The sequence below is a fragment of the Lathamus discolor genome, chromosome 1, assembly GCF_037157495.1.
Source record: "Lathamus discolor isolate bLatDis1 chromosome 1, bLatDis1.hap1, whole genome shotgun sequence".
Classification (NCBI taxonomy): Eukaryota; Metazoa; Chordata; class Aves; order Psittaciformes; family Psittacidae; genus Lathamus; species Lathamus discolor.
Genome location: NC_088884.1, coordinates 84,106,535 through 84,131,891, shown reverse-complemented (window position 1 = coordinate 84,131,891; position 25,357 = coordinate 84,106,535). Strand labels below are relative to the sequence as shown.

The 25,357-nt window shown below is 41.8% G+C and overlaps 1 protein-coding gene across 2 annotated transcripts in view; it reads right to left on the bottom strand.

The window, feature by feature from the left end:
- PDE3A (phosphodiesterase 3A) overlaps positions 1-25,357 on the bottom strand; it is a 254,751-nt gene that overhangs the window by 96,469 nt on the left and 132,925 nt on the right. For both annotated transcript variants that reach the window (XM_065683581.1, XM_065683588.1), the window contains exon 2: positions 1,010-1,060. In XM_065683581.1, the coding sequence (XP_065539653.1) occupies positions 1,010-1,060 (51 nt within the window). The remainder of the gene's footprint in view (positions 1-1,009; positions 1,061-25,357) is intronic.

The following is a 25,357-nucleotide window of genomic DNA, read 5'->3' as shown; positions in this document are numbered from 1 at the left end:
ACATGGTTCTGAAAACAAGATGCAAGACAAAAGCTTAGAAAGCTAAAAAAGAAATGTAGAATTCTGCCACAAGGGCAAAAATTTCCAAACTTAGTAAATGAATTTTGCACTAAAACTAGTAAACCTATTAAAATAAGTAGCAGCTTCCTGATTAACATGATATTTCTCACAGTGATTTTTGTAAGGGGCATTATGAATGTTCTTAGGACCTACACTACCGAGATGAAGGTTGCAAACATAGCTCCACAGCAGCAAAGATTGTTTATCATAAATTTAGACATAGATGTTCACATTCATATAAAATCTTTCACCTGAAGGAAAAGCATTTCCAAAATACCAGAGCCTTAATAATGTATTTACAGAATTTCAGCACCAGATGGGAAAGACTGCTTTACCCAAGCAAGAAAATTCCTGAACATCAGTATTGGTAGCGATGTCTCCTTCACAGCAACTGTAATTCTATAGGTAATTTGAAAATGTATCAGCATGATGGCCCTGACATTCCCAGCATCATTTCCTTTCAGTGATGTGCCAAAAGCAAACCAGTAGCTACACATGGCTTTCTTGCACCTCCCCACCCAGTTCTAACACCACTAATCCCTTTATTACTGAACAAGGTGAGAGGACCATCCAAGTTTTACAAGTTTGTCCGCTTTTTAAAAAGCCCAAAACACCACAAACAATACACACATTATTTGAAATCACATTCCTTTGATATCCTTATGGAGACAGCTGTGTAAGAAATGCTTTCTCAATACATCTAAGCTATCTTTCTGCTACTGAAAGAAACTTTTTGTTGCATGACTCCACTCTGCCTGGATCAACTGTTTGGATTACAGCTCAAAAATTAAATTAATGAAAGGTGTCACGGGTTTATGCTTTTTTCCATTGATTCAGTCCTGCAAATATTAACAAAATGACAACTTTGCCAACTTCAGATGGAAAACTTGCTTAAATACCTCAAACTTTTAAAAAGCCAAACCCAAACACAAAATACTGAGCAACTGACCTGTGAGCCTCTGGGTCCTCTTTTGTGATCCCATTCAGAATGCCCCATGAGCTGGAAAACAAAGAAAAGCACAGGTAAGTGATAGATTGCACTCATCAGCTTTGATTAAAATATTCACACTTTCATATACATTTCACAATTTCTTTGAAAAACCAGGTTTGCTTTTATAATTTATTTCACACAGCTTTTAGCTTCATAATGAGAGTGAGAAGACTTGGGAGGTTGTCCTGGGTTCAGCAGCAGCAGTCATTTTTCTCCTTCTTAGTAGCTGGTGCAGCACTGTTTTGACTTTTCAGCCTGGGAACAGAGCTGATAACACAAATGTTTGGTCTGACCAAGGACTTTCTGAGCCTCATGCTCTGCCAGGGAGGAGGGGAGGTCAGGAGGAAGCAGAGACAGGACACCTGACCCAAACTGACCAAAGAGGTATTCCATACCACAGCACGTCATGCCCACGATGTAACGCAGAGTTACCCGGAAGGGCCAGTTCACTACAGGGTTGAACAAGGTATGGGTTGATGCTCGGTCGGGTGGGGTTGGGCGAGTTATCGGTTGGCTGGTGCTGAGGTGTTGTATTCTCTTCCCTTGTTCTTTCCTTTATCATTATTATTATTATTACTGGTGGTAGCAGTAGTGGTTTGTGTTATACCTTAGTTACTAGACTGTTCTTATCTCAACCCGTGGGAGTTGCATTCTTTCTGATTCTCCTCTCTGCCCCTCCGGGAGTAGGGGGAGGGCAAGAAGGGGGGAGTGAGAGAGCGACTGTGCGATTTATGGATGACTTTTGTTTAAACCACGACAGAGGTGCTAATATAAGTTTGTACCTTTACGTTCAGAGCCAAAACACATCTAGCATCACAACGCTGCTCCTGCCAATAAAATTCCCACTGCCACAGATAATGGCTTTAGGCAAATGTTTTAACACTGACCTGGCAAAAGGAGAGCTAATATATCAACAAGACTACCAAAACCAGGTGACATTTGATTAAATACCGAAGCACGTTTTATCCCAGGAATGAGTTAGTGAGAGCTTTAATTCTGTCTACCACTGAATTATTCTTGGTGTAATAAATAAGTAGAGGCGCACCCTCCAATAGAAAACACGTCGGGGGTCATTATATTGCAGGGGAAAGCAAAGAGAAAGTTTAGAGATGATGGGTTCTTGTGGAAATTAAGATCTGTGATGGTATACAGCTCCTCAAGTTAAAGCAAAAATGAGAAGGCAAGCATTAACTATAGCCCAAATTTAGCTCTCAAATCCTCTCTGCAGTCCTACAGTACATTGTGTTGTAAGACATGGTCAGACACTGGATCACACAGATGCAGTCCAGAAAAAATAATTTGTCTTCTCCCATCTTTTTTCTACTGTACTTCATAACTGTATGTTAACACAGGCATTCACTCTCTGTCTTTAAGCAACATGCAATATGCACACATAAGCTCTTTCAATGTATGTCATGGTGGGGGACAAAAAAAGACCAGCGAATACCCAGCAGGCTTTATTATTACTTCTTTGTGTACCCAAAGATTATGGGCAAACATAAACTGCTGACAGCCTGGAGAAGAGAAGGCTGCGTGGAAACCTCATAGTGGCCTTCCAGTATCTGAAGGGGGGCTACAGGGATGCTGGGGAGGGACTCTTCGTCAGGGACTGTAGTGACAGGACAAGGGGTAACGGGTTAAAACTTAAACAGGGGAAGTTTAGATTGGATATAAGGAAGAAGTTCTTTACTGTGAGGGTGGTGAGGCACTGGAATGGGTTGCCCAGGGAAGTTGTGAATGCTCCATCCCTGGTGGTGTTCAAGTCCAGGTTGGACAGAGCCTTGGGTGACATAGTTTAGTGTGAGGTGTCCCTGCCCATGGTAGGGGGATTGGAACTAGACGATCTTAAGGCCTTTCCAACCCTAGCTATTCTATGATTCTATGATTCTATGACAATAAAGCTATCCTCACACCTGCCTAAAAAGCCCTGGAAAGCACCGGGGAGTGCCCAGACACAGCCCTGGTGAAGCCCAAGCTGTGCAGGATGCAAGGCAACTGCTGCTGCTAATCCTGCCTCTGATCACTCAGCTAGTATGTGTTCCAGCCTGGGAGCTGTGTTTTTTTTACAGCTACTCAGGGATCTCTTCTGGGTAATGCTTTTTTTTAACTCATATGAGCATAGCTTAATGCAGCTATAAAAATATGTGCATAAAAATAGGAGGATTAATGTGACATGTAATGGCTTACAGTCACGAACATTTTTTTGCTCATTTTTACCCCCAACATTGGTTCCCAAAGGAAATGCCTTCTCCCAGGTCAGAGGTAGGCAGTGAGATTTACAACCTAATTATTGCAGAACATGCTTTCGAAACACTCATCCCAGGACAACAGATTATAACTACTTTGAAAAATGAGGAAAGCCACACACATCTCATACAAAACCTTTATCTCCTCCATACTGTTCCTATTTATCCTTTTGCTCTCCAAGGGCCCCTTAATTTCTTTATTAGAATTACCTACCCCATAACTGGAGAAAACCACACATGCAGATAGGCATCAAAGATCAGGAATGTCACCCCGTTTTTTTTTTTTACCTGATATAGCCTCACAACTGACCCCCTCATTTTACTGTAATTATTTCCCTTTTCCATTCACTGTTGGTGGAAATACTGGCTGTGCCAGGCTTCCCTGTTTGTTTCTCCATACTGTCATGTTTACTCATTACTGTATGAAACCTAGCTTTGATGTTTATGAAAGCTGGCCTCAGTAAATAACTGGCATGGAAAAGCTACCAAGAGATGCATCTACCAAAGGTTATGTGCTTCACAGAACCTCTGCCAAAACCCTCATACCTGTGTTTCCTCCCTGGCTCCTGCCACTCCAGACCAAGAAAACCTCTTCAGTTTAACTCCTCAGTCCCTATGACTTGGTGGGGAAGTGCTGCCTGCTGCTTTCTTAATTTACTTGGTGAAAGAAAAATTAATTTAGCTTGAGTATGACCACCTGCAATTCCCAGCATGATAAGGAATATCTTTATCTACAACTTCCTACCAGTGAAATAAGCACAAAGAGTATGCCTGCTATTTCACACTTAAGGAAAAAGGATTAATGTTACAGGCCTGACTATGGTTACTGTAGTTCTCCAGGCTCTGACATTTGGTTTTGAGGATGCAGTATGTGCTGCCAAGTGTAGGATGAGATCCCACTGCCAGGATTTTCATGCTCCCACCCTCACTGAATCCATAGTTTACTGAAAAGTTAAGGGATTTCTTTAATATTGTCACCAAAAATAAGTAAGAGAATTAAGAGTCAAGCTTGGAGTTACAGTTCCCACTAGAGGAAGTACACTAAATACAGGGATGCTTCCAGTGCAGCCAAGTCCCAGGAAACCAGACTGACGTGTGCCAGGGGTGTTTACTTGTGATCACCACCAATCCTCAAGTCCAAATCAAGTTCTCTTAATTATTCATTCTTCTTCAGGCACAATTTGCCCACCCTGTTCCCTGTTTCTCAGTTATTGCCTAGTGCTTCACATCACCAAACAAGAGTTTTTCAGCCCCCAGAGTGCTGTCCTGTGCTTCCCCAGCCACACAGCCAACCCCTGCTCTACTCCACTGCTTCTCTTCCTCTGCAGTTTGCAGGTGCCTTTGGCACTGGTTCCTCACCTCTAGCCCTGCTCCTCTAGGAGTGGGTCAATCCTTGGATGCTCCACAGACGCGACGTTACAGCAGCAACTAATGTTACAGCAAAAAGTAAGTCTGAAGGCTGTAACAACTCATCCTGGCTCCATTTCTCAGCATCTAACTATCAAAATCACTTACAGTAGAGAGGCCAAAGTCACCAATGAAGCAACCAGTCATAAACCCGTTGGAAGCAACGGAGTAACCCCCTGCTTATCCTGGCACCATTTTATTAGCAAACTGCTAACTCCTAACGGCAAATTACACAACCTGCATTTCATTTTATTTCTCTACAAATGTGCCTTTGTGGAATCAGACATGTTTGTATTTTTGCTGATAGATCCACTGCCCCTAGTGTAAAAGTATTTCAACACCACTGTTCTCCCTTTGTGTGTCACACACTATGCCTGGATGCTCTGCTGAGTTAACCCCTCTGGTTATCACCTGGTAAAATGGTGAGCACAAGGAAGCAAAGAAAGAGTTCTAGGATGGTAAGAGATCTTGTCAATTCTAGGCAGTTTTTAAGCATGGTAGGAAAATTCATGACTGCAAAGCTAGCCTTTTCCTCCCATTTTTATAACCTACCAAATCTCACTTGGCTTTAAAATGTATTTCTTCCTCACAAGCTAGAAAACAGTTTTTATCTCATGCCAGACTGTTTCTGGCGTATCTGTAATGGTCCATAGTAACAAGGGAGTGAAGTAGGGGAAAAAAAAATAAGTAGAGTGTATCACACAAAAGGGCCCCAAGCTTTAAGATGAAGACAGAAAACAAAACAAATAGGTAGAGCAATATAACAAAATCTCTGCCAGGCCAACAGAAGCATGATTGCCTCAGTATGACACCCTTTAGCACAATGAACCATGCTGTGCTACATTACTGCTGAACCTGGGAAAGATTTTCTTGTAAAGTAAATGCTGAGGAATATGCGGAAATATGCAGAAGAGGAGGAAAGCAAGTATGTCTGACCTATTCGGCTACTGGAAGTCACAATTTCTGCAAGCTTTATAGAAATCAAAAGATGAAGAAAACAGTATTATAAAAACCACCACAAGCCAACACAAAAAGCCCAAACACCAGCCAACCATAAACACACAGTGTGCATAAATCCCCCCCACTCCAACTCAGCCTTTTGAAATCAGAAAAAAAACCCCAAACAGTTATGTCTTTCAATTGGTGCAGGCATGAGAACAGAGACTTCCATCTCTAAAAATTATGATGAACTGATCTAGTCCAGAGTGATGGTAAACAGCCTCACACCATCCAATTACTTTATCATTCTTACTGATCAAGTTGCTGAGGCTGAGCATACCAGCAGCAGAGAAGGAGGGATGAAACAAAAATCAGACTCCCACACAGCTTATATTCATGCAGTATCCCTCAAAAGGAAAGTATCTACTCTGCATTTCATCTAAAATCGTCCTGGAAACCTAGCTCTGACAGTTTTAACACTTAAATATGAAGGCAGCTTTCAGCAACAAAAGCAACTCTTGCATGTTCAAGAATGCACAAAAACATGGGCTTCACTAAAGCCAGCTGGCTCAGTCTACCCTACTAAGTCACTAACAGGTCTCCAGGGAAAACAGCCTCTCCCAGTACAACTGAGTGTGAGGACTGTGAATGGAAGACAAGGCAGGAATGGAGAAGACCCCGATACCAAAACCACGGTCACAGAGAGAGAAAGAGAAGTGCAACAGGGCTGGCTCACTCTGAACATGTAGGGTGGTAGTCTTGTGTTCTAAAACTCAGGCTTTCGCTATGAACAGTATGAAGTCTCTAGACCTCGTGGTTGTAAAACCAAACTTGATATGTAAACCAGATGTTCAGAAATGCAATGATACTGGCAAATGAGTAAGGAATGGTACAAGGGACTGTCTGTATTAGGTATACCATGCCAAAGTAGAACAAAACCATAAAAATTTGCATCTTCAGCTCTCACATCTCTAAATGCAGTTGGTCTCCTATGTAGTGATTTAATTAAAGCCCTGGCATATGATTACATAACAATCTCAACTTTCATTAAAATTCATGAATCGTGAGTTTAAGTCTCCTTAGTATTAGAGAACTGCAGGAAAATGTGACCCACACATACTGTAAAAGATCGAAACAAATAAAAAGACAGAAAGTAAAGAATGACAATACAAACTTTCTTAGCTGTTTCTAGGTCTTGTTTTTAACTTAAATCATCTTTTCTGGCCTAGGGTTTTGATTTTGGCACCCCCGAACCAGCAACACTGCTAACTATGCCAACAAACAAACAAAAAAACCAACTCCCCAAAGAAAAACAACTCACAGAAATAGAAAAGGCACAGTCTTATGATGAGGACCTCCACAGTTGGGAGCAAGTGGGAAAAAATCCCAGTGTTTAGAATAAGAGCAGTCCCAAGTATATTCATAGGAAGTGGAGGGAGTCCCCAGCAGCAGACTGCAACAGCATTGTGAAACCACAGGGTTTTTTTATTAAGCAAATCTAACACTTAGCACAGTTTCATTAGAAGGAACGAGCAGATCTTTTCATGGCAAGTATTTAAGAGGACCAATGAAGCAATTACACTTAGTATTTAATAAAAGACTTTAAATCAACTCAGAACCTATTCTAATTCTATTCAGATGACAGTCCACAACTCTGGAATTTTATTTAGCTATATATTTACGCATATGCATCACTTTCAAAGTTATAAAAAAATCAGATGTTGATGACAAAGGTGAGCTATGCCAGCTTTAACACACCAAATCTAGTAAATGGTATTCAACCAGACTGAAGCAGGATCACATGGTCCAAATGCATATGTATTCTGACTTCTTCCCTCAGACTTTAAAGCTTTCAGACGGTGGCTGGACACCACATTTCAGCAAGGAGAAGAAAGCCCTACTCTAGTGAATAAATGAAAGGTGAGCACAAAGCAAAGCACAGGAATGCTTAGGAAACAAACATTTGGTATCTAGTATTGTCTGTTGAACTGGCTGTTATACATGAATAGGGTATCCTGAGTTCCCCAAACACCTGAGGAACCTGTAAAAATGCCTTTTTGCCACTCCTGCAAACATTTAGAGCATTTAGTAGCAGGAATAATTAATTACCAATGAGACTCTGAGAAGTTTTGTCTGGGTGGTAGCCAGCAGTTTTAAGAATTGTTTAATATTTGGGAATCAGTGTCTAGTAGAGCCAGATAGAAGCATCCAATCTGGCTGGCACCTGGTTTCAACTTCTGCCAAAATAGCAGAGCCTGTATTTAAACATGAGCATAACATCTTCCCTCTTTGGAAGAGATTTTGTTGAATGGACATGTTGAGGATGTGGAACAGTGTCTCACTGTTGAGTTCTTTGACACTGCCTCCTCACAGCTTGGGCTGAATGGGCACAGTATGATACATATTCTCTGACTGAATGGGTATTAGCTATGCTTCAGTCAGGATCATATTTCCACTGGTAAAAAGAAACTGTTTGTTACCAGCATGTAGGCACAAAATGTTTCAGATAAGTTTCTTTTTTAGTAACGAAAAAAGAACAAATTATTTCCTTGATTACGTATTAGAAGAAACATTTATTTTTGCAAATATGCAGGAGTCTGGTCATACAGAAACTAACTGGGGTCATTTTGCAGATGCTATTTTGAACAGGATTCCTTCTATGTGACAGACTGTTCCCTGCACTTTCATGGTAATCATGATAAAAGTGATTTACTGACTCAACTGACTTAGGGAGTGCAGTTTTGATGTGGACACCATCAGCAGAAGAAGTTAAGCAGGCTGTAGCTGCTGAGATTTGGCACTGCCAGATCCTGATAACACAGCGGAGGAGCAACTGCGTGGCTGCACTGACCACCCTCTCCATCCAGTGGCACAGCTGCAGCTTGCCCTCTGGGCATCCAAAGCATCAGAAATGTCCTCCTTGCTGTGTGGTGAGCATGATCATACATAGGCACGTGTAGACTATGACACACAGATAGCAAAGTGCTCCAATATTTGGAAAAACAAGCCCTTTTCCACAACCACTTGCCAGCTCCCAGGGTCAGCTTAAAGCACAAGATGTCAGCGCCGTGCTGTTCAGCCAGATATGTGAGCTGCACACTCGCCCCATCGTGGCCTCTGGCTGTGCAGTTAGCCGGGAGGAAACTCCCCACCCAAATGCTCCCAATGCATTGAAGTCCTGCAAATCATCAAGGTCAGCCTCCGTTCTGAGGCTGGCTAAAACACAAAACAAAAAAACCTAACCACAGTAAAATAAATAAATGAATAAATTCGGTGGGTGGGGGCTGTGTGTAAGAGCCTTTCAGCTGCCTCCTAATCAAATAAGTTGTTTCAAAGATTTGTGGGCTGCTGGACAACAGCTGGAAGCAGAGGTGAGATTTCTGAACTGAGGCACAGGCAGAAATACTTTGAAACCTGGCATTGCCTTGAACTGGAGGCAGGAGCAGCAAGATAGAAGGATGTGAGAGGAGCTGCAGAGAATGGCTTCCCTGTGGGATGAGCTTCATGTAGGGATGGAGTTAAGTCCTCTGAAGCTGGTATCCTGGTTAAGCTGGAAGCCTTAGAAGAAGTTGCCTCCTTGACCCCTACAGCCCTCTCACAGCCCAGCTGGCAGGTCAAGCAACGAACCACAGCACTGCCAGAGGCTACACAAACAGGTCAAAAATATGTATGTCAAGCAGATACCCTGTCGAGACAGTGAACATGATACTGAGCTGCTGTGGCAGAACGGAATGCAGAAAATAGGGCACTTGGTGAGGTAAGGCTGAGGGGAGGCAAATGAGCACTGCAGCACAGGAGAGCAACGTGAAAGGCACCAGCAGTGACTGTCCCACAGGCACGACAAAGAAACCATCCCCAGCACTTAACTAGGGACTCAGCTCCAAAGGAATGAGATCATATCTGGCGCTGGGCGAGACGGCAAGAGAGAGACTACATTTTTGAGGACTTTTCTCATGGCAGCATATGACCTTTTAGAATATTTCCAGACAATAAACTGCATCTGACTTCTTCAGGGATGCTGGCTCCCTTGCATGGGGGCAGGAGGCACAAAGATGTATGACACAGCAAACTGGAAATGGTGGGTTCATGCACAACTGTTGTGCCCCTTGCTCCACACCACTTCTTGAAATGAGCAGGTTTAACTTTAGACAGTGTGAAGGCACTGTGAAACAAAAAAACGTAGGTGGAAAAAGAAAAGGCATGGGAATATCCACCTCCACACCCTGTATCTGGATTTATAGAAATTTTGTCACAACTGCTTAAACAGATGACAGCAGTAAAACAAATTCATACAGGTTTCTATTATTTTTAGTCCCACCATTGCATTTCTTGGGTTCCTATTAATCTTTCACACATCAAACAAGATTTTAAACAATGGGGTTTGTAGGCAGAGCTGCAGTAAAACACAGAAAATGACTGGTTTTTATTTTTTATTAAAGAAAAGCAACTCAGTGATCTCCGAGGATGGATGCAGATGTGGAACAGATTTCTTTCAGCAAAGGATTCCTAGGTTAAGAGCTTTATTTTAATCTGGATATTTAAAAGACTTCCAGAATAAATGAATATAACTATTAAATTGATAATAATAAGGTTTCTTACCCCTTACACTGATCTGGTGGACTAATAATAGGTATGTTGATCTGATGGACTAGTATTCAACAAGCAAAGTGTTCAGTTTTCCAGGTAGTCAATTTCCCATTCTGAGCATAATCATGAAATTGAAAGCCCTAGAAAAAAATACCTATGCAGATGAGATAAAAAATGAGGGTACATATACTCTGACATCCTCCCACCTTACCCATGGCAGTAGTTTACAGACAGTAACCTACAGAAGAAAAGTCCTTGGTATGGGGATGCCAGGGCAACAGAGCAATATCAAGACTCCTAAGTGTAACAGCAAGCTGACAAAAGAACAACAAGAGATTGTTAAAAAGAAGAAAATTACTATTTAAACCATGTTTGCTATTCAAAGTAGACACATTAAGTTCCTGGATTTCAAAGCCAGGCAGTCAAATCCATTCTGCTGTAACTAAGTTCCTAGAAAAAGTCAAAAAGCTTATTTACTTTTTTTCCATTGGGAATCATTAACAATGCATTAAGAACCCCAGTCACAATACCAAGCCTGGCACAGGCTTGATAAACTAGCTAGATACTGCAGCAGACAAAGTCAGCATAGTCTGAAAGTACACTTAGATATCAGAAGCATATTATGCATTTTTTAAAGGAGTCTAAACACTTCTACAAAAAAATCTGCTCTGCAACGTGTTACCAATACCATTCTCTCTTTAGTGCACAGTTTTTCTTTCACTTTCCACCTTTTCAAAGATTCTAGTCTCGTATACAGTATTCCCACTTTCAGTTGTTACTCAACACAAGCCACGAAGATGAGGTGCTTTTTTTTGGCTAGTTATAAGTGCACAGGAGGGTCTCTGCTTCCAAAGAAATTACCTCCTTGAAGATACAAGAGGATGACTTTTTGCATAGCAATTAAAACCCCACTAAAAGAGTAAGAAAACTTTAAAGGGATTTTTCAGTCAAGCTCTGATTTTAGGTGAATCGTCCGCAATACTAACACAAAACATGAAAGGTCATATGGAAGGCAACTTAGTCCAGTTAGTTTAGTAAGTGCATTAGTCAAACAGCTGACCACTCTGGTAGTCTGCATAAAAACAGGTATTTCCCAATTCAATTCCCAGTGCATAAGTGTCTACCTCACAGGAAAAAAACAACACAAAACACACACACACACACAAAAAAAACCCAAAACCAAAAACCAAAACCAAACACAAACACAAAAACAACATCAAAAGAAAAAAACAAAACAAAAACACCCCCCCCCCCAAAAAAAAAACAACCATAACCCAACAAGAAATCCAAACCAAACCCCAAAATATTCTCAAATTGACATCCTTACTGGTAGCTGCAGCAGAAAAAAACCCTTAGGACAGAGTAAGCATGGTGTTTCCACCAGACACGCAAACTTCAGAAATGGCTCCTCTGCAACAGAACTGAGCCACATCATCAGGAGCAGGGACAAGCATGACTTGCTTGTGCCTCCTTTGTACTTCCCTTGTGGGTGCAGGATGGTGTTTCATCATAGCTGTCAATGCAAAACCTCTCACCAGAGCAAAGGGCCAGTTACCAAAAGGAAGGGGGTAGAGGTAGAAAGAGAGGGAGAAACCCCAAACCTCAACTGCCTGCTCAGAGAGGTCAAGTAAAGGCTGCCATACTACTGCCCCCCAAAATTCTGTAAGCAACAGAATACAATAGTTTGAATAAATCAGATTGCTAGCATAAAGGAAGAAACTTTGCTTTTTTTTAATATCACAACTTAAAGTTCACATGGCGCAAAACACAAAACACAGTGATTACAGCAATCAGCCCTTGGTGAGGCTAAAATACAATGAGGCAGAAAGCCAGAAACATAATTTCTTACAGTTTCAGCAGCTCATTTTCCTGCAACGCATTAGCTTTAATGGTAGCACACTGAGCAATAACTGAGATTTCAAATGAAAATTTTGAGATACTGAGAACTCAGCCTCCCTCACAGAGCAGGTTGACCCACAGTGCTTTCTGCCACCATTAGAGCAGCACTACATCTGCTCAGGTTAAGCCGCAGCTTCCAGGGTTGGCCTGGAAAAGAAGAGAGTATCGCTCTGCCAAGCTCGTTCCAGCTTGACATCCACACAAACGAGCCACTTCTTTCATTAACACACCGTTTTCTCGGTTTTGAGGCTTCACAATGCAGAAGAATAGCACTGACATTTCAACAGCTAGATCCTAGCTAGCAAATGTCCTGAAATTACACTGTAGAGCCTGGTATCTTACTAAAAAACCTCAATGTCAAAACTCAAAGTACATTAGTTTAAACACACCCTTGGGGGGATTTTATACTAACTACTTTCTATTTCAGACTATTCACTTTAAGCTCAACCAGTAATGCTACATCACTCATCCAGGAAAACTCCCCTCTCTGCCACCCAATCTCAATCAACCTGCCAAATTAATTATCACCCTGCATTTGTCTATTGCTAACGGGGGGGGGGAGGGGAAAGGCAAATAGATTAACGTAGCAGTGACCCGAGCAAAAATGAATCCTCTGAAACAGAACTAATTAAATCAGTTCAGTGATCTTCTTCCAGCACAACATGTTTCACCCTCCCCTTCCCCATCAGACCAGTTCCCGCATCTCCTCCAACTGTCCTCACATGGGGCTCAGGTGTCTATCCAGCAGCAAACTAGGGATCTTGCCTACTCCTCCTTGTAACTGCATGGTTTAAAATAAAGAAGAAAACAACTGTCAGAAAATTCACCACGATGATTTCACACTGACATTTACATGCAGATTCCTGGCCACAGAATACGTGTTTCAGCCAGACAGCAGTAGGATTTGATTACCTACATCAAATTTATGGGACCACAGGCACCAGACTTTGGTGCTTCACTGGCTCTACAAAATGAGCAGAACTCAAAAGCGCTGGCAGAGCAAGACTTCCCCTTTGGTCCTCCAGTCAGGCCTTATAGCAGAGCTGGCAGGACTAACACACAGAGAAATTACAGAATTTGCGGATTTTAAATCACTGCCATGAGTCAGACACCAAACCTTGTGCTAACTACATTCCTAACCTAGCAAGTACATGTGCATGCATGACCGCAGAATTGGTGACACTGCTGACTCAAAAGCGACTAGTTCAAGGAAACAAGTTACACATGCATTTTAGACTTTCCCATCCTATAATTTTAGGTGACAGTCCAGCTGAAATGCATGCAAAAATACAGTTGGGCCATAAATTTCCCCACCAATGGAAACAGCGTTATTTTTGTTGCACTCATGCTGTCAGACAAAGCATGAAATTCTTTTGAGGCTGATAACATTAAGTGAGAATACTGGAAGTTACAGGTGTAGGACTGCAACAGAAACACCAACCTCTCCTCTCTCAGTGCACTTCACTTTCCATCATTTTTATCTTTATGCAGAACACGTTCCGAGCAAGAGCAGAAAAGGGAAAGGCAACTCAGGGCAAGAAATGCAGGGTGACAGGCCCACTTGGGGAACAAAAAGAAACCAAAGCAGGTTTCCCTTTGTTAGGGAATTTGAATACCCTGCTTGCTTTTCTCCCTATACAATTTTTAATATGGGCAGTGCTTCCTTAGAAAGCAGGCACATCACGAATGGAGTACTAAAAAATACTGAAATCTAGATGCCTGCACAAGATCCCTGTCAAGATAGGTAAAGGTTCAGAGGCAGGAACCCTGACAGTGCCATCTTCGGTAACAGTACACAGCAATAGAACACCACACAGAGGTAGGATTCTGAGTAATCTCTAGGTGGGTGCCTACACAGGCAAAAGTTTGTCATTCACACCCATCTGCTGCACCAAACCACACACTCAGGCTGTCACACACTTTTCCCCATCTGGATTGCAGAGATGCTGGATATAAACAGGCAGAAGCCAGGAAGACAAGTATCAGGCTTGTGCTGTACAAAGGGGAATAGGCAGTCAGCTTCATTCCCTCCAATGAGAATAATTTCAATGGAGATTTCTAGAAGTCAAAGTAAAAACAGCTATTTCACAATGGCTGCAGGTTTTTCCATGATTGGAAATCCTGTCTTTCAAACCAGTATGACTCTTTAAAAGCTTCGCTTCTGAGATTTTATTTTTAAAGTAATAAACCCACACATGTTGTCTTAAGAGGGATATCATAAAATACATTCCCCTGCAACATTGTCTGCCAACATTTAATTCCACATAGTCACCCAAGCCATATTTCCATAGTGTCACAGTACTGCTAACAGCAAAACCAGAGCCCACAAAAGGTGCAGTCTCTATCATGGTGCAAAGGATGCAGAGAATATATGCTACTCAGGGGTGTCACGGTGCAAATGGATATACCAGGTGGTGTTTTAGAGTGAGAAGGAGAAAGGCAGAGCAGAGGAGAGGACTGGTCTGGAAGGGCTGACCTCAAAAGAATGGGCTTGAGACACATGTGGCTACCACATCCCCTCGGTTTTGGGACCCCAGTTTTGGTTCAATTAAATCGAGTCACACAAAAGCTGCTGATATATACTCTGGCAGAAGAATCTTCCATTGAAAAATATATCATTTTGACTAATCTGCCATTCAGAAACAGGTTTCAACAAAATTTAGTAGCATTTCTGTGACTGAAAGAAGAGGTTGCTACCAAAAAGGTCCACCTATTCAAAATAGTTCTGAAATTTGCTTTCTTTTATATGGGCAAATACTTCCTCTTCCACCATTGGTCTTTTCTTCCCCAGAATTTCAGTCCTTGCATAAATTAACTTTGCATGTTGCTGAAAGATACTTCTAAACCAAACATCATCAAAAAATGTAGTAGTTCCTCTGCTTACAACAAGCTGTTCAGCACTCTATTAATCTCATTATGTTTTTATCCCGGTTTTGTTTGTTTGTTTTTTTTTTTTTTTTGCTGAAAAAGTAATTCCTTATTCCTGTGTCCAAATATTTTTCTTTCATCTTCTTGGGTTCAACTTGTATAAAAATGTTATTTTGATTCAGCAGAAGTGATATTGTAGTAGACAGTAATACACATCATTTTACCCTAACCAGGGGAGTCCAGATGGAAATTCAATTTCAAGCTACAAAACCAACAACAACAAACAAACAAAACCTCCAAAACAGTAACACACACCCTCCACCCCCCTACCCCCCCCCCCCCCCAATACCCCAAAACCAAACCAGACCAGTCAAAGAAAAACACACAAAAAAACCTACCCATCAAAAAATGCAGATCTTGGCAGTGCTAAGCAGCTGTGCAGATCTGGCCCTATGACTATGAAAAGAGATTTCTAGATTTATATTGACTACAGGTGCAATCCTGAGCCCCTAATGCTAATAACACTTTCATCAGTTCAGCTTAGCCTGGATGTTGTTCTTCGCTTTTTCTCTTGTACCTGGGAACCAGCCTGGTGGTCTGGGAGACACAGCTAAACACAGCTAGTCTGACACTCTGTAAGGCAGTTTTGAGTCTCTCCCTGCTATTATATATCAGCTGCAAATTAGAGAAATCTTAGAGACAACCACTTCTAAAGCACATTTCCAGACTACCATAAAAACTGGACAGGACCTTTGTGATAAAAACAATGTATTTATCTCCATTTTACAGATGGAAACCTGAGGCATTTACCCAGCACAGTACTACAAAACTGGGAATAGAAACTAAGCACCTTCAGTTCCTGGGATCAGACCATAGGCTTCATTTTGATCTACTATTTACGTCCAAAGTCTTTTCTGGGGAAGTCGAGCCATACAGCAGGGAATGGAATTATTCTAATTTTCAGCTACCAGGAGATCTTATCACTCTTTCTGAAAACAAACTGCTCATCCTTCTAAATATCAGCAAGAGGACGGGCTTCACGTATCAACAACTTTCTCTTTTAAGAAAGCACTAAAGTGAAACAAAAAGGACAGGAAACCTCAAAGGATCAGAAATAGTGAAAGTTTTTCCCCTATATCTGTGGCATCCTGTATATCCTCTTTCCCCAATTAGAAGGACTTTAGCTAGAGAAGATGACTTGAACAAAGTGAAAAAACCAACAGCTGTGCCACAGACCTAAACTGAACCTTTAAAGAAATTGAGTCCACTTCAGCTCTTCACATGGATACAGAGATGAACAGCAAGAGGAAGAGATGAAAACCTGAAATGCCAGGAGAAAAAGCATTCTCATGAAGCTTTCCGGTATATTCATCAAGACCAAATGCATGAGGAATCTCTAGCATGAGTGTTCACCACAAGAGCTCCATGAATCGGGAAGTATGTTCTCTCTTCCACTTCCCATTTCACAGAATCACAGAATCCCAAGGGTTAGAAGGGACCTCAAAAGATCATCTAGTCCAACCCCCCTGCAAGAGCAGGGTAACCTACAGTACATCACACAGGAACTTGTCCAGGCGGGCCTTGAATAGCTCCAGTGTAGGAGACTCCACAACCCCCCTGGGCAACCTGTTCCAGTGCTCTGTCACTCTTACAGTAAAGAAGTTCTTCCTGATGTTAACATGGAACTTCCTATGCTCCAGTTTACACCCATTGCCCCTTGTCCTATCACTGGATATCACTGAAAAAAGCCTAGCTCCATCATCCTGACACCCACCCTTTACATATTTGTAAACATTGATGAGGTCACCCCTCAGTCTCCTCTTCTCCAAGCTAAAGAGACCCAGCTCCCTCAGCCTCTCCTCATAAGGGAGATGTCCCACTCCCTTAATCATCTTTGTGGCTCTGCGCTGGACTCCTTCAAGCAATTCCCTGTCCTTCTTGAACAGAGGGGCCCAGAACTGGACGCAATATTCCAGATGCGGCCTAACCAAGGCTGAGTAGAGGGGGAGGAGAACCTCTCTTGACCTACTAACCACTCCCTTTCTAATGCACCCTAAGATGCCATTTGCCTTCTTGGCCACAAGAGCACATTGCTGGCTCATGGTCATCCACCTATTCCTTTTTCAGAAAGAGAAATTATAGATAATGGCAGTTTACCTACTTTATTGGTATCAAGACCCATATGACAGATATTGCCAGGAGATAAGCAGTTGTATACTGAACATTGGGTGCCTGTGTGCCTTTGGCCCTCTCAATGAGTCCCTTTATTAGGACAAAGCCTCCTTGAAGGAGAACTAGGGCCACCAACAACCTTGGTTCAGGCAATAGTGACAGAGGCTGAGAAACAGATGCTTTATAAGCTTGAGAGAGCTGCAGAAGAAGAAATAAATAACTTCCCTCCTCATCCCTAAATATAGAATGTAAATAAAAATGTGTATGTCCTAAATATTTTTCCTATCCTAATACTTTTCTTCCCACACATCCGCCCTGCTCCCCCCCAACACAGAGTGTGGTCCTGGAACAGGCATTTTCATTTGTTTTCAGGGAAAGACAGTTCATGTCAAAACACCCATGCTGGTTAATGAGGAAGTCAGAAAGTTCAAGGTGGACCGAAGAGCTGCCTACATACAGTCAGTCTGATGAGAGAAAATTAAGTTCTTACCAAGGAGCCACACAAAAGTGAGCATGTGCAGTGGAGAGAAAACACCCTTCTCAGTGACAGTGTGGAGAGTGATGATGAGGAAAAGGTGGTCACAGAGGGGAATAGGGGTTCCCAGGCAACACCCCATTAGAAGTCTGTAATGCCACACTATGTTGGACCTATGACTAAAAAGGGCAGTTGAGCCTCCATATACATAATGCTACCAACATCTTTCACAATATTAAATACACAGGATCAAGAAAAAACGGGATGGAATAAGGGAATGCAGGTAGTGCCCACAAACAGAACTAACAATAAGCTCAAAATATTTGAAACCTCTTAAGATGACAGTACTAAATACTCTTATTATAACTTACAGAAGGCACACATGCTGATTTTGTGCAGTTGTACAGATGACATCTGAAGTGACAATATTTCTCACAGCATTTCAAGTTTTCTTAGAAACTTTAGTTCCTGGAATCTGAATTGTAGGAAAACAAAACTATAATAAAAAAAGAAAATAAATTTCCTCTAAGAGAGAAAGAAGGCTTCCAACCACCAGGCTGCAAAGACGGAGGGGGAAATTAAACACAAGGACTGAAACCAGGATTCATGGATGATCTGTGATCTCCAGAACACAGAGGGCTGCCCCTGTGTTCGTGGGAAAGCTGCCAAAAGGCAAACCTCAGCTCTGCCTGGTATCAAAAGTCATCACACTAGATATAGTAAACCATCATAAATAAGTTGCATCCTTCAAGTCCATGAGGAGGATGGGCAGGACATAACGAAATACCAGAACTAAAGCAAGCGATTGCTAAAAATAACTTTTATCTCTCCTTCTTTATTTCAAGGGCCAAATTATCTCAGTTGCTACTTGAGAAGACTAGGCAATGCCAGCATCAGAAAGGTCAGAAAGCATGTGAAAATTTACCCAGTAGCTTATCCACTGCATAAATATCTGCTATTGCAACAGGACATGAAAATTCCTACTGTCTTGCTACACAAATATATGCCCAATCTTTATCTGAAGAGCATGAGAGTTAAACTTGCACTACAGAAATACCATCGCTCTAATGCCCTCATATACTAACACATATGGGGTTTGGGTTTTATTTTATTCAATGAAATAAACTTCTGATTATTTATTAAAAAGTGCTTTCAGACTGACATGAAGCATCTTGCAGAGGTACAGACTAATTCCTTGTGCCCAGAATGCAAAGGGCACCTGTATATAAACAAATAACACAACCAGTTGACCTGAGTGCAAGAATCAAAACCAGGTTTCTTCAAAACTGAAATGCTTCACAAACTGAATTCGCTGAAGATTTTGTTTTGGATGCAAATTCTGGAAGGAAGAAAAGGATATTTATAAGGCATCAGAACCTCCTGTTTTAGTATCTAGGGACAACAGCGTTTCAGTTTTGTTTTAGTACAGAGTGTTGAAATTAAAATCTGAAACAGGGAAAAAAAAAAAAATCAAACAAAAAGCCCAACACAAAGCCCAACGGGAAAAAATCCCACTATTGCTTCAATGTCTAAAGGGTTTTACTGACCCAAATTAGCTCTTCTGCTGTTGTGGTAAAGAAACTTCATTCACAGTTTTGCAAAATACTGAGACTGCTTCTGCTTGGGAAGGAAAAAAAAATCCCCCCAAAAAGAGGGAAAAAGAAAAAGCAAGTGCATTTGGAAGTCTTTCCTAAAATGCTTCCCCAGTCCTCCTTGCAAATCCAGTCATTGACTGGCTCTCAGTTTAGAAAGAATGGTGAAATTTTCTGACCTTACAGGCCAGCCAATCTTTCTAAGGTCAAGAGGCACAAGATGCACACACTGGTGAGCTCAGGGGAGAGCGAGCCAGGATTGGTTCACAAGCAGGAGCTGACAGCAGCTCACCAGGCAGTCTGATGCCCTGCTGGGAGAGCCCCCCACAAGGCTGAGAGTGCTGAGGCTCTAGGAAAACTCACTATGCTGAAGCCTGGTTTCCTTCCTCCCCCTGTTTTCAGGTCTGGATCACCCCAGAGTAGTGCAGACATCCCAGAGACCTGGTACACAGGAGCAAGTCAAGCTCCCTGTAAGCTGCTTGAGAGCCATCCTTATGCCACTGCTTGGGCCCAGCAGAATGGCTCCTTGGGTGCAGAACAGTGAAGAAACACTAATAAAGAGAAAAGCTGTAAGGACAAAGGACCCAGCGGATTTCACAGGATGCAGACCTCTGAGAGCAAAGACAGAATGAGGTCAGAGTCTGATCTATAACCCAGGGAGCACAGCAAGCTATATCTAGGCCAACAGTTTGCTGTAATCTTGTTACTTAATGGGAGGCAGAGGGAGAAGAGGGACTATCTTTGGAACTCATACAACCACCAAGTAATATGTGCTTAAAAGCAGGCTAGACCAGGAGTACAAACTTAAATCACTCTAAACTGTACCACAAGCACTTCAGTTCACTAGCAGGCACTGCCTGTTACACAGCTACAATGTGGTGCAAAATGACTTTGGAATTATGACTACAGGTTCTCCCGCTCATGATTCCCACCTTGCCAGCCATATTCTGCCAGGACAACATCAGCTGTGTGTCTTCTCACGTGCAGACTCACCTCTGCTTGGGGACCCAGGTCTTCATAACTGGGACAAGGCAGAGTATAGCTGCGTTTATTCCTGGGGGAGCCTTTAATTTTCCTTATCATCTAAGTTAATTAGGAAGAGGTTGGAAGCAGAATGTCAACTTTCTTGGAAGGAAGAAGGAAAAAAATCGCAACCAAACAACAAACCCACAGAAATGTGCTAAGAACATGGCAAGCAGATGGCTGTTTTTGTTTCACTGTGTGTGTGGGAGTCATAGGTCCAGGATTTCATACCAGGGAGGAATTTCACTTTTACAGCTATCAGCAGAAAGCCTTTCTAATGCTGCTTATATAGTGACTTTGAGCCAAACACATCCTCTGTACATCACATGCTTTTGATACCCTGGCTACTCTGCTCAGTACCAGCCCACCCCATGCAGCCGTGTAGGCTTTGCCTGGCTGTATACAATTGCTCTAATACAAACATGCAGACAAGTGCCATGTTGTAAAGATTTGTCCAACATAAAAGCATGGACTCCCGCTCTGATTAAGGAGGGGCAGAAAGATGAAGCATTTTAACAGGGAGGTAACAGGCTCACCAGGGAGGAAACATATTTCCTCTCCCGCTCTTAATAACAGCGTGGAGAATCTTCTGACTCTCAAACTATTAATCATACACAAGTTTCAGACACCAATCTGCATTTAATGACAATGGAGGGCATCTCTGCAGAAAGAGAAGATTACTAAACAATACTTATGGAAAGCCTTAGGCTCAACCAAATCTCCATGATCCAACAGGGATAACACTGGGCATACCAGGCCATGGTGAGCCTTTTGCTTTGGCTCCAAAGATGTCAAGAAATTATGAGAGGCAGAGCATACAGCTCACCCTTCTGTCTAGTTGCTACACGTAACTGCTTGGTGAACACAAAAGCACTGACTGGGTTTTTTTTGCCTTTTTTTTTTAAAAAGGCCACACTACTACCAAGGGATGCAAAACCCATCTCTAGATTAAGCAAACAAACAAGAGTCAGTGATTAATCAGCCAACGTAGTGGCTTCAGTCTTCTTCACCTATCTCCTCTAATTGTCCACAAGTCCCTGTGGAAAAAACAGAAAGCAGTAACATCACGACAGAGAAGAGACCCATGGGACTAGCTGTACTAGGGTAGAGTTAATTCATGATTTTTGTCAGATCCTAGCCAAGCCCAGAAGAAAACGCCTGTCCCACTGACAGGGTAGAAACTAGCTTGAAGACAGTAATGGCTCCATACTCAATGAAATAAAAAAGACTCCATTAAGAAAAATTCCAAGAAACAATTGCACAGTGACTCAGCTGTACCCTGCTGCTTCTTAGTTCACGGGGTGCGTAAGGCATCACCCACACTCCGCACACCTAGTCATTCTGCCTCTTGCTCTGGGTGCTCCACTGCTTGCGCAGGGTATCCCACCTGCTTCAAGAGAATAATGATAAAAAGCACCCTTTGTGTCACTTGTGATGCACCAGGGTATGAATTAATTTCCACAATAACTCATCGATTTAATCAGCAAGAGCAGAGTACAAAGTAGTTTTAATGCAACTTGAAAACTATGAAGTACTTTATCACTATACAGGCTGTTTCTACCACAAAAAATAAAAAATAAATAAAACACAATGATAAATAATATTTTTTTAAAAAGTTATTTTACTGCCAAGGTACTTTCTGAACACAGGTATTTTGTGTGTGCATTTCAGACAGCCGTAGGCTTAACTATGGGAACCTGAGATATGAAGAAAGCATTAGACAAGAAGTCAATTTGTATCTTGAGGAGTCAGGAAAAAAAAACATGCGAAGATGAGCCCAGACTTCTTTTTAGCTCTTGCCATTTTTTAATTTTATTAGTATGTCTCCTAAGCTGTAACTACGTATTCTCAGTTTTTACCTCACATAGTGCATTGCCCAACAAACTCTTAACTGCTAAAACGGTGACTCTTCAGGACCAAGGTGACTATGCACTGCTGGAGAATTTTTATAGCCCTAAGAGGATGCAATCAGTACAGCAACAACAGCTCAGCTTTCAGCAGCCAAAGAGCTGCTTTGTCATTTCCCAGTGCAAGGCATATGCTCTGACATACTCTGCATATCATGTCAGGGATGGTTAGTATTGAAACAGTTCAAGGTAAAACTTTGTTTAAGCCAAAACTCAGTCTGACTGTAAATTCTCTAGGATAGAAAAAGGGTCTTTCTGTCCTGGTTTTATGCAGCTTCTAGAACAATGGGGTCACGTCCCCCTAAGGGCTACTGTCTTGTACGTAGCAAAACCCCAAACCAGCATTTACACTTGACAAAAATCTCTCTGGCTACCACTGTAAATACGGATTTAACTAAGTAATCAGCCTGAAAGACTAAAAAAGGTCCAGGATGATCATACAAAGTACCAGTTATCACAGTAACTGATAGAGGAACAGCACGATTGCGCAGATCTTAAAACAGAGACTAGATGCCTAGATCTAAGAAGAGCTTATTACTGAAATTGTTAGGCTGCAAGGGAAAGAGGTTTTAAAAACACACTCAAATAGCAACACTCCTTGAAAACAACTGTGCTTATAGGATCCTGTCATAATAAACTAACATGGGGAAAAGCAAGCAAGCAAACAAACCTGAATATCTACATGAGATAAAATAATAACAACCAAAAAACCCAGGCAGTACTGAGTCTATTCTGAGAATGTTCTCAAAAATAAAACTTCCTTCTCATAACAGAAACAATCAGTCCTGACAAACTCACTTCACTTTATATACAAAACAGATTTGAGTTAGTTACAGCAGGAGAACTCCGGTCGGAGAAATCTAAGGAAAAAATAATATTAATATCAAGTTTCTGCTTCTCAGACTCCGCAACCTAGAGGCTGATTAGGTTTAAAAAGAAGTTAAACAGCAATATGATGAAAAAAGAGGCCATGCCCCTGGCATATGGTATTATAAACACAGGAAAGTGCCAGTATAAAGCTTTATTGGGAGACTGGTTTCTTTGTCAAGCCGTGCCTTTCTTCCAAAACATCCTTGCTGCCATATGTCAGCATCTCGCCAGCTGCAGACCTAATAAGAGACTTCTTATTCATGCTGTATAATGTTTTACAGGTTTGCCACGGGGGTCACTTGCTGTGAGTCATTTACGTCACAACCTCAACAGCCTTGGAGCTGCCAGGAGCCAAGAAATGTAGGTTGGCGGAGGGGAGAGGAGGGGGGTGAGAGGAAACGGCACATCAGACTCAGAGCAATGTGATTTTGTCTCCTCACTGGCGCGTTGAAAGCTGGGCTTTCTAACTTGCTCTTTTGCCCCAAAGGCCTCTGAGGCCTTACTGCTGTTTTTACACTTAAGAGGGGAAATTAAATACGCATATTTAGATGAAGACTGCTGAAAGATTTTATTCCCCTTACCCTTGTTCCACACCTCATTATTTGCACTAACTCTGCAGTTGTAACAGGCCAGCCACCAGTTTTTGCAACCTATTTCAAATATTTCATGCGTTTCTAAAATACAGATGAAAGACACGCCACGCACACGATGTAGCGGGTGTAGGCATTTATCTGAGGAGAAATGGAGCTAGCTGCCTGATGAAGTCAGGTTTTCAAAAGAAAAACTGCTACCCCACCCTCACAATTTATTACCCTGATCTGGCTCTCCATAGTGGTTTTGATTTTGCTTCATATTTGAATGGGTATCCACTAATTGCAGGGAAAATGGCTTTTCAAATCTGTGCATTATTATGGTGCCAGAGTCATGGAAAATAAAGAAACAACCACTACACCAAAAAATAAAAGGCAAAGGACTAAATCTGAAGCTGTGACTGGAGGGATCAGCAAGTGTCTTCCATCTGCCTGCAATGCTGAAGGCAGGGAAATATTCGCCTTTCCTCCTCACTCCTTTTCCTATAAACAGGGAATGACAGAGATGGGTGGAAAAATGAGGGCAAGGTAGAAATTTGCTCTTTTTGCTGCTGGAATAATTTGCTGATTTAATGGCCAATGGACTGAGTGTTGAACAATCCAGTCCAGCACACCCGATTCAGAGCCATGCCAACGAATCTGTGCACTGTAGGCAGAAAAGCTGCCATGTATTTGCCCAATAAGTGATGAACAACAAAAGGTGGATGTTTTAATTGTCCATTTCCAGTTGAGTCAACATTTCAAGGACTTTTGGTCTTAAGAGCTGGTATTCAGAAGGTGCAAAACTGAACTGCAAAACTTGAAATATTTTCAGTTCTTGCTCCACTTTGCACAGGGCTTTTGCTTTCCTTTCTGTCTGACTCGAGGGACAGGAAGCTTTTTACTTCAGTATTACCCCATCCTTTTAAAGGTTTCAAACTGTCCAAGTGTGAAGTCCACAGAAAGGAGAGCCTGGCTCAGATGATCACTTTTTTTTTTTTTTGAATGCTAGCAAGTCACTAACAAGGCAGGACATTTTATTTAGTAAGGAAACAGTTGAAATGGAAAGTATCTTGGAAAATACCAGGCAGGTACTTTCATGGAAAGTTTAGTAGGTACAAGAGTTTGTTTGCTAAAATTTTTAGCATTTAAATGTGTTATTTTTGGGGGGTATTTTTCAGATAAAAGTTTTCTGTGTCTCTGTATCTCACCTGATCGCTATACAGCCATGATTTGAAAGTGCGCATCAGTGTGCTTTAAGAGCTCCAAGCCTTAAAGTCATATAGCCGTATGAAAACCGCAACTAACTTTCAAAATACTAGTCTTCCAGACTGAGCCCATCACACCGCACCAAACTTAGAAAATCAGTAATGACTGAAGAAGGTAAAAGTCATAACCAAAGCAGCAAAATATGCCAAAAGACTCGTTTAAATAACATTCTTTGGCCAAAATTATGCATGGCTAAATATGTAGCACCAGTACTTGTAGGCTATAAATGTAATATCTGTGTAAGTGCAACAAAACCCTGTGCATCCCCCCATCTGCAGCTTCTGTAGGAGCTGAGAGGGATGGAGGAACAAAGCAGTCTGGGCAAATCCAGAGAGACATTTCTGAATTCAAGAAAGCCTCTCACCGGAGAAATACAGATCTTTCAGGTCAGCAATCCCTAATCAAGGCTGAAAATAGCACTTCAGAGCTATGACGCACATTATAGCGGCATGTTAAAATTAGTTATTATGAGCACTGAAACTA